The 10,157-nt window shown below is 38.5% G+C and overlaps 1 protein-coding gene across 2 annotated transcripts in view; it reads left to right on the forward strand.

The window, feature by feature from the left end:
* Window positions 1-9,925, forward strand: part of LOC120536712 (interferon-induced very large GTPase 1-like) — a 36,454-nt gene extending 26,529 nt beyond the window's left edge. For both annotated transcript variants that reach the window (XM_039765166.1, XM_039765165.1), the window contains exon 2: window positions 2,467-9,925. In XM_039765166.1, coding sequence (XP_039621100.1) covers window positions 2,467-9,684 — 7,218 coding nt within the window. In that variant the 3' untranslated portion in view covers window positions 9,685-9,925. The remainder of the gene's footprint in view (window positions 1-2,466) is intronic.
* The last annotated feature ends 232 nt before the right edge of the window (window positions 9,926-10,157 follow it).

Raw genomic sequence — 10,157 nt, forward strand, 5'->3', positions numbered from 1 at the left:
CACTAACATTAAACTCATATTATATCCAAATACGTTAAGTGTACAGTTCTGTCTCATTGTGACACAAACACTAAACTCCATAGTAGCTCGTTAACCATACTATAATTACTAAAATTAAAACTGAAACTAATATATATAAAAATAAAATAGAAATATCTTTGTAAAATAATAAAACTAAATTAAAACTAAAAATACACAATGAAGGAAAACTAAAACAAAACTGAAAGGTCAGAAAAAATATAGAAATAAAAACTAATATTAAAAGGCAAAACTATAATAACTTTGGTGGTTAGTGATATTGTAATATTGTAATTTGAGTATTCATGAAAAACTAATTTCAAAGACTAATGCAGGGTCTCCTTGTCATCTGCGAAATAAAAATCAATAAGAGTTAAATGATTAATAACACATTATTGTAAAATAGATGAACACTCTCCAGGTTTAGCAAAAAAAAAATTAATGAGATTAAGATTACAAAGTAAACATTGTAAATAAGTTCTTGCTTTATTTAACCTTTTTTTTTGTAAGCTAAATTTGGAGATAATTGGGAATGTTAGGACTCTTTTCCTGGCACAGTAACATTCCACAGCAGTTTTGCTTTCATAATCTTAAGTGTATGATAAGATATCAATATAACTTTTTCATTTATTAAATTTTGACATAATTGCAAAATTTTAAGAAATGGAGCCCATTTAATCGAAAAAGTTACATTGTTACTAACACTGACATAAAAGAGATGGAAACACCACACAATATTACTTGACTTATAGTCGTGCGGTATGTGAGATTTGCCATCTGCAGTTGCTGATCTTGTCGCTGGACTGCACCCGTTTAAACAGCTGAATAGCACTGCTCAAGTTTAGTTTATCATCTGCCACCTGACTTTCCAGAATAGTTGTGCAGGTGCTTATTATTGGCTGCCAAAACAGTGCTGTGTGGCATATGTACAGAGCTGCACAAAGGGTCAACAGATATGGCAATTACAACAGCTATCTTGGCCCTTTTAATCTTTTTTCTATTCATTTGTGTTGTGAAAAAAATGAGACATCAGACAGAGAAGCCTCTCTCCTGTTTTTGCCATCCAAATTGTTCACATCTCTCATTCCTCTAGATGTGCATTCATTAGTTTTCATCTCTCATGTACACAGACTTGGCTTGCTTTTATTGGAATTAGTCATAGATTACTTGGACTGAGTCACTGGCTATGTAAAATTAGGCAACCGGCTTCATGGGAGCATACCCTAAGACTACTCCTGACTGCAGTAATAGGTTTGAAGTGTGCTACTGTAATCTGTGAGGTTTATATCAAACACATCATTCCAACCCATTATTTAATAGCTCATACCACACAAATAAGCTGACAGAGAGAACCTGACAGGGAGATGAGATAACAACTGGAAGACGGCACAGACAGTAGTTGCTCTGTTTGGTCCATAGCCAAGAGCTCCTGTTTGCTATTTAAATCTTTCTTTCTGAAATTATTCCATGGACAGGCACAGGCTATTAGCAATTAGAGCAGGTGTAGAAGGTGCTATATTGTTCTGAAAATAACACAGCTCAGATAATAGTTGCCCAAATCCAGTAAGGTTCATAAAAAACGCCAGGGTATAAAATGAGGAGAAACCACTGAGAAGCCAGAAGCCTCTCAATGCCATCAAACACTCTGACAGATGAATGTATAATCATCAGTATTCCCCAGTGAAGAAAAGGATGACAATTGTATTGTTGCAAAGGACTCTCTCTGGCCTGGTTATGTATATATAAATACTATTTTTTGGGAGTGGCAGTTATCTTTTACAGCTAGTTAAATACATGTATCTATTTTTGTACTATATTGCTCTCATCTGATTATTTCCGCAATGGCTATTAAAGGGATGTGTATGGCTACAGTATGTTTGAAAACAATAAAGAATATAACAAGGACAAGTCAATGCTTACCTCATCTTGTTCACATAAATTAAAGATGGCTGCTCCGAGCTCTGCTATGTACTTGTGCATTTGTGATCTGTGCCTTGTCACTCCTTTCCAGCACACCATCTCTCCTCAAGAACTCAAGATATCCCCCCGCTTTTCTCTGTGGCTTCCCTATAAACTGTACATCTCTCAAAAGGCAGCCTTATTCCCTGAGATAACCCTTCTATAAAGCTGTTGAAATTCTTTTTAGGAGCCTTGAGAGAGCTCTCTGTTATTCATAGATAAATGATATCAGCTTGTTTCATAGTTCCCTGGCCTCTACGATATCAATATTCTCCATTGACAAAAAGAGACAAGCTGCAGTAAACATCAAGAACTTTTTTTCCCCAATCAGTCAGAGATGTACTTCTTCACTTTCGTATTGTATCTTTATAATCATTTAAACTTCACATTAACATCAATCAAATTTAAAGTCAAACTGAAACTGTATTTAAGTCTACTATGTCTTTTAACAATAATAAACAGCAACTTTTTCCTTTTTGTTTCTTTAAGATGTCAGGCAGCTCTAATCCAGAGCAGGAAGCAGAAGGCCTTCAGAAGTATTTTAAAGATGTCAGATTCAACCCTGTCCATTGGTTTCAGAAACTGAAAGAAAAGATAGGCAACATTAATGTTGAAGCCTTGCCATATGTGGGAAGAGACGACTATGAAAAACATTCACCAGATTCCAAAGCAGAATGGGAGAAAAGGGCCCTTAAAAGTGTATTTAATATAAAGGATGAAAATTCTGTAGTTGAATATTTACAAAAGGAACGATTCGAGAAGGCCAGAAAAAGACAAGAGGAGAGCAGGTGTATGCTGACAGAACTGAGAACGTTGTATGAGCAGGGCAAGAATCAAAGTGACCATGACGTGAAAGCCAAAAAGGAGAAACTTCAGACAGAACTTGAAATACCCCCTGAGTATTGGACAGCCAAAACTGTCCCTTTGGAAGCTGTGATAGAAAATATGCAGAAACAGCTGGACTGTATGGAGTCCTCACTTCAAAAGAATGAGAATCTGTCAGATGGAGAGATTATTAAGAATGCGTCTGGTGGTCTTGCCTTAGAGGGGATTTACAAGACAAAAAAACTTGAGGACCTTATGAATAAGAGGGAGCAACTGATAGACCTTCCCAAATCTTTCACTCTCACTGGACCACAAGATACTCAGGTCTTTGAACAAGTTGAGGTTTCATCCCATGAATCAGAAGCCAGTTTTGGAAAACTGATGGAAAAAATGGGAAGAAGCATTGCTGCTGCAGTTAAAGGTGGTGGATGGGGTTTCACCTTAGATGTACAGCTGCAGCCTAAAACATCTTCTGAATTGACCAGAGCAAGTAATTCATTGACAGAGAAGAACTATATCTGCACCATTAAATATAATTATATTCCACTCGCCTCATACTTTATTAACAAATCAGATCTGACTCTAACAAAAGCAGCACTTGATGAGCTCAAAAGGATTGAAATGCTTGTAATGAATACTAAAGACAAAGAGCTTCAATTGAAAGAGATGCAAACATTTTTTGACAGATTTGGAAGTCATGCAAACCAAGGCCCTCTACATTTTGGAGGTATATACTGGTGGAAGGCATCCTGTGAAGGATTTCACTCTCAAGAAACTGAAGAGGTGAGAAGGATTGTATCAGAGTCATTAAATTCTTACATTGGTGTCAGTTACAGTGGATTTGGCTTAAACGTTTCAGCAGGAGGTGACACAGAGATGTCATCCTCAGAAGGATCAGACAGTAAAAAGAAAACTGATATACTGAGAAATAAAATTCAGCTTACAGTGTCAAAAACTGGTGGCCCAGAAGCAGCTGGTCAGCTTTTACAATGGAATACTGGATTGACATCCAGTAGCAAGACTTGGTCTGTTATTGACAGAGGAGTAAACCTGGTTCCAGTGTGGGAAATAATCTTGTCCAGTCATAGTACAGAATTTAGGAATGTACAAACAATTGCTGATTGTCTTGCTGAAGGATATGAAACTTTATCTGGATTAAGGACAAGTGATTTAACTGGTGCAGAGCTGGGCATCGTCTTCAAAGAAGTTCAAGAGGTCTTGAGTACCATTAAGTCATGGAATGCCTCTGACCCTGAGCAGCACTTGATACAGCTATCAGAACTGAAAAATAACCTGATTGACAAAACAAAGAGCTGTAAGGTGTGGATCAATGAATGTCTTTCAGACCCTTCACTGCAGGGTTTTTTATATTCTATTGTGTCAACACATAAGACATCACCAAATGAGAGAAGCACATACATAAAATCACAGATGCACTTGCTTCTTCTCCCAGATATTGAGGAATCAGAGAGCTTTCTGGAAAGCGTTTTCATTATGACATGGCTGAATGAATCAAGCCAGGAAACAAAGAAAGAAGAGTCTGTAAAGAATGTGTCTCAACTCTGCAAAAGTTTAAAGTCAGCAAAAATAGAAATTCAAAATGCTTCTTCTCCAAAAGACTTGCAGGAAATTAAGGTAAAACTGACCAGTAAAATTGGATTTTCAGTTTTTATGTTATGTAAACATTTTAGGGAGATGAAGCAAATGGAGGAGTTATCATTACTACTTTCCATTGTCACAGTTGTGGGATATTCGGACACAGCTAACACATTTCGGTCAATTCTTGATTATCCAGAATTCATCTTCATTCATGATGAGCTTAACAAAGCAATGGAAAAGTATTCATCTTTGAGAAGAGAAAGCATCTTAAAATCACAGGCCTTTGTGATCATCATTGGCCTCACGGTAACAAATGAATACTCAAGAGTGACTCCTGAAGTGAAGAAGAAACGTTTGTCATTCCTGGAGTCAAATTTAAAGGATGTCTTGCTCAAGGATATCAGAGAATTTCTTCAAGAATTCAATGAGGGGCTCAGTGACTGGCAAAAATTTAAGGACCAGCTAGACTCCATAATGAATGGAACCTACCAGAAAAGTAATAAAGATGCCAGTACTGAATGTTTCGAGAGACAATTAGACTCCATTTTGAATAGTAGACCATGTACAAATAGAGAAAGAAATAAGTCTGAACCAGGGATGCCTCTACACACATGCTGTAATGTGATTGAAAAGCTGGAGCTCAAGCCTTTTTATCCAAAGAAACTGACAATGTCTGACGTTTTGTTGATCAACAAATTCTCTTTACATGACACTGCACCATCCTTGGAGTATGATTTTCCCTTTTACTTTCTCCAGAAACTTCTCATGATTGATTACAGAGCAAGAAATATCATATTTAAAAAATCAAAAACTGAAGCAAAATTCACTGGAATCAATTGCCAGACAACCAGTGCAATCAGTCTGGAAGACTTTTTGGATGACCCTGACATTTCTAAAGATAACACCGATTGCAATGTCAAACCAGCAAGCCTTCACTTCATGGATGTCCAGATGGCTGTCTATCACTGCTCTGACATGTTTCTCTGGCAGTACATCACATCCAAGCTCTCGATTTGCCAGTTTGCTCTTCCATTGTTAGTGCCCAATCCGTCCACTACAAAGATTGAATTGCCAATATGGTCCTTTAGACCACTGAAAAGGAGTTGGAAATGTGCAGATACACTCAGCAACCAAAGTGCTTCCCTGAAGAGCATCACTGCTAACATCTGTAGCACACCAGTGCCTATGGTGACATTCATGCGGTTTGGCCGTTGCACTTCATCAAAGTCCCAGATCATGAATGGTTTATTAAACCATCAAAAGCATGACACTTTTTATCACAGGGATTGCAAAGGAAGCAGTAATGAGAGTCTGCTAATGGATGGGGTTGTAGAGATCTCATGGTACTGTCCACCTGGAAATAAGGATGACCAGTTCAATGAGTGCATTGCATTTACAAATCTCCGAGGGGATGCACGAAAACATGACAGGCAAGTCCAATTTCTTTTTGAAACTTCAACCATCAATATTGTTCTTCTGATGGAAGAGCATTTGGATTCAAAAGGTAAAGAAATCTTAACACAGCTTGTGCAATCTCCAAATCCTCTAATCTGCTTGTATGCAGATAAAACAAACATTGCAAAAGGAAACCACAAGACCAAAGTGAAATTAGCTCTGAGAAATCGAAATCAGTCTGAACTTATTCAAGAACTCGCAGAGTGCATTCAGGGCCTTCTGACAGAATCCAATGTGAAATTCAGCATTGAACAGGGTGCTGATGTTGCTAGAAGACTTCATTTCTTAGTAGATGAAGATGACAAAGATTGCACTGCTGCTAAAATGATGGCTGAAACTGCAGTGAAGCCATTAAGAGAGATGTCACTGTTAGATGCTAAAAAAAAGTTCATTCCACTTCAAGGGGATTTATGGCAAAACTGGTGTAAAAAAAATAAAGAAACCAATCGCCTACGGGCAAATGAAAATCGAACCATTGAGCAACAAAGAGGTGACATTGAAATGGAAAAAAGTCATCTTCGAAACGAACAGTATAAGAGAGCTTTTCCACTAAATAATGTCATGAGGGAATTTATTCAGAATCTCAACACTCAATACACAATAAGACAAAAGTTCTTCCTGGCATGGTTAGGACAAATTCTGAATGATCTAACATCAAGAAAGCTTCAAACACTGAATGAAAAGCATTCTGAATTGTGTGCAAAAATGGAAGAGCAAAAGCAAAAGAGGCAAAATACAGACATCCTCGAAAAAGAAATTGAGGAATCTTCAAGCAGACTTGTGGCTTCCACTTTGGGTCTGGAACATCTCCTTCGAGAAGTTGGTCAGATCTATGAGACACTGGCATCCCAGCATATGAGAAATGAAATGTTTCTGACTCTACCACAACTTGCTGCTGACCTCATGATTTCTGGGCATCCCATTGAACTGATGGATGGAGACGCTTCTCATGTTGCTATTACCTGGGTGAGTTCAGTCCTTGAACAGGTTATTGCTAAGCTGGGAGACAAAAGAGTTTTTGTTCTTTCTGTTTTAGGAATTCAGAGCACTGGGAAGTCCACTTTGCTGAATGCCATGTTTGGTCTTCAGTTTGCTGTGAGTGCCGGTCGTTGCACCAGAGGAGCTTTCATGCAGCTACTTAAAGTCAAGGATGAATATAATGAACTCAACTTTGACTACATGCTGGTGGTTGACACTGAAGGACTTAAAGCTTTAGAGCTCGGAGACAAAGCTACTCTGAAACATGACAATGAGCTTGCAACATTCGTAATTGGCATTGGCCAGCTGACTCTGATCAATATATTTGGGGAGAACCCTTCTGACATGCAGGATATTCTTCAAATCTCAGTGCAGGCCTTTATGAGGATGAAAAAAGTAAAACTTTCTCCAAGCTGCATTTTTGTTCATCAGAATGTTGGAGAAATAACAGCAGGAGAAAAGAATGTGGAAGGAAGGAGGCGGCTGCTGGAGAGGCTGGATTTCATGACACAAACTGCAGCAAAACAGGAGATGTGTGATATCTCACGATTTACAGAGGTCATCAAGTTTGACATCAACAGGCACGTCCACTATTTCAGTCACCTTTGGGAAGGAAATCCTCCAATGGCCCCGCCAAATCCAAGATACAGTGAAAATATTCAGAAATTAAAGCAATCTCTATTTTCTGAAGAAATGCAAGAGGGGATTATAAAGATTTCAGAATTTAAAACACGCATGGAGGACCTCTGGTCTGCTCTTCTGGATGAGGACTTTGTCTTCAGTTTCAAGAATACACTGGAGATTGCAGCGTATAGGAAGGTGGAGGAGAAGTATGCAGACTGGAGCTGGCGGCTGAGGAGTCACATGCTTGAGATTGAGAACGAGCTTCGCAACAGCATTGAAAATCAAACACTGCAAGATACGGGAGATTTCAAGTTGGATGAAAAAATTCAGACGATATATGAAGCAATTACAAAAGAGGTGAATGAGTACTTCAGTAAAGAAAAAGATAAAGACTTGATAATTCAGTGGAAAGCAAAAACTGAACTTGGTTTGAAGGATCTCCAATCAGAGCTTGTTAAAGGGACTGAAAGGAAATTAACTGATTTAATCAAAATGAAGCAGGGTCTGAAAAAAGTAGAAGAGCAGAAAGGAAAGTACGAGTCGGAGCTGATGAAGAGGAGCCAGGATTTGGCACGAGAGATTAAAGGTAAAAATTTGACATTACAAGAACTAGAAAATGCCTTTCAGATGATGTGGACTCAGTGGGAGACTCGAGTGAAATCAGAGATGCCCGATGTTCAGACACCCAACATAAATGCCCATGCTGATGCAGTTTTGTTGGAAAACTTTGAAAGGAAACTAATTGACTCCTGTAAACAGAGCAAGTCCCACACCTGGATCGTTTACGTTGATGATTTTTCCGCATATCTACAAATGAACAAAGGATACGTGTTTAAACACACCATAAACCAGCAGGACCAGCTCTGTATGAGAAATCTCACCAGCAGCATAATAGAGGACATTAATGACTATATTAAAGAAAAGGAGGCAGCCAGAGTCGATTACAATAAAAGCTTTATGTATGAAATCATCAACACAATTTTAAAAGCAGCAAAAAGCTGTAAGTGTAACCAAAATAGGTTTAAAATTAAGAAGGAATACTCAATTGACGTAGCGTTGTATTTAAGAAGTGATATCATATGGAGATTCCAAGAGATGAACCGTGCATTTCAGAAGATTAACAATCCTCTGGAATATCTAGAAAATAAAAAAGAAGACTACTTTGGGTGTTTTCAGATTTACTGCAGTGGGGCGAGCGCAGCTACTGTGTTAGCAGACTGCATCACTCGAGAACTAAAAAAAGCCATCCGTCAGGAAGTCTACAATAAAAGTTCTGCGCTTATAGCTACAGAAATACGATGTGGTGATCAAGCGTTAAATGGAAATAAATCCAAGCTTGAGAATCACATCTTACTGTCTCTTTTAGAAAATCTAGATTTTAGCAGATGTGAGCAGTACATTAATAACCCAAAGGCATATTATGAGGTGTTTATTAAAGAACGAGAGGAGGCCTATTTTTCAAGCCGAAATCCTAGAATTTTTCACATTTGCACAGAAAAACTTGAAAACATCAAGAGCAGCGTTTCTTTGGCCATTTCTAAATCAGCTGCTTATTTTGGAAATACTCGTACAAAAGCAACTGCTTGGATAGAAAGGTTTTGCAAAGAACTTAAAAATGAAATAGTTTTCTCTATTAATAATGTACGAGGCTTTGAAGATCAGGATATTCAGGACATGAATTTCTTTAAAGAAAGCATCAATGACTTACTGAACAGTACATATTTAGAATTAAAGGAAGAGTTTAGTGGCAACACCCCTCTTGATAGAAAGCTGTTTAGGTCTCAGCCTCATGAGGAATTGTTCAAACAGTGCTGTGGTTGTTGTAAAAAGTGTCCTTTTTGTTCTGCCATGTGTATAAACACAATGCCAACCCATGAAGGTGACGATCACTGTGCTCAGTTCCATCGGCCCCAGACAATTCGTGGTGTAAAATGGTACAAAACTGACAGACTTGTGACTGATATTTGCTCAAGTCTTGTCGCCAGTGACTGTCTTCTAGTGCTTTCAGAAGACAACCAAATTCCATTCAGAGATTATCGGCAGGCAGGTCCCGAGTACGTCTGTTGGTCCATCACACCAGATAAGTCATTGCAGCCATTCTGGAAGTGGTTTGTATGTCACTTTAAAGAAGACTTGGAGAAGAAATACAATGGGCGCTTAACTGACATCCCGGATCATTGGAAAACCATTACAAAGGAGAATGTTATTGAAGCACTGAAGAAATAGTGGGGAATGATCCATCCATCCATCCATTATTCAACCCGCTATATCCTAACTACAGGGTCAGGGGGGTCTGCTGGAGCTAATCCCAGCCAACACAGGGTGTAAGGCAGGAAACAAACCCCGGGTAGGGTGCCAGCCCACCACAGGTCACACTCACACCAGGGAATATCTAGGATCGCCAATGCACCTAACCTGCATGTCTTTGGACTGTGGGAGGAAACCCTCGCAGACAAGGAGAGAACATGCAAACTCCACGCAGGGAGGACCTGGGAAGCAAACACAGGTCTCCTAACTGAAAGGCCCAGGGGGAATGCTTGATTTTTCAAATATTATAAGAATGAAAAATAAATTATAACACAAATTAATCTTAATTTTGGGTGAATGGCCTCGTCGCAGCCTAAGAGTGAGTTTAATCATCTTAAATTCACAAGCAATTACTGGTCCTATGTTGTAATCTAATTTGGACTAAAGTTTGT

This window comes from Polypterus senegalus, chromosome 10, assembly GCF_016835505.1.
Source record: "Polypterus senegalus isolate Bchr_013 chromosome 10, ASM1683550v1, whole genome shotgun sequence".
NCBI classification, from domain to species: domain Eukaryota; kingdom Metazoa; phylum Chordata; class Cladistia; order Polypteriformes; family Polypteridae; genus Polypterus; species Polypterus senegalus.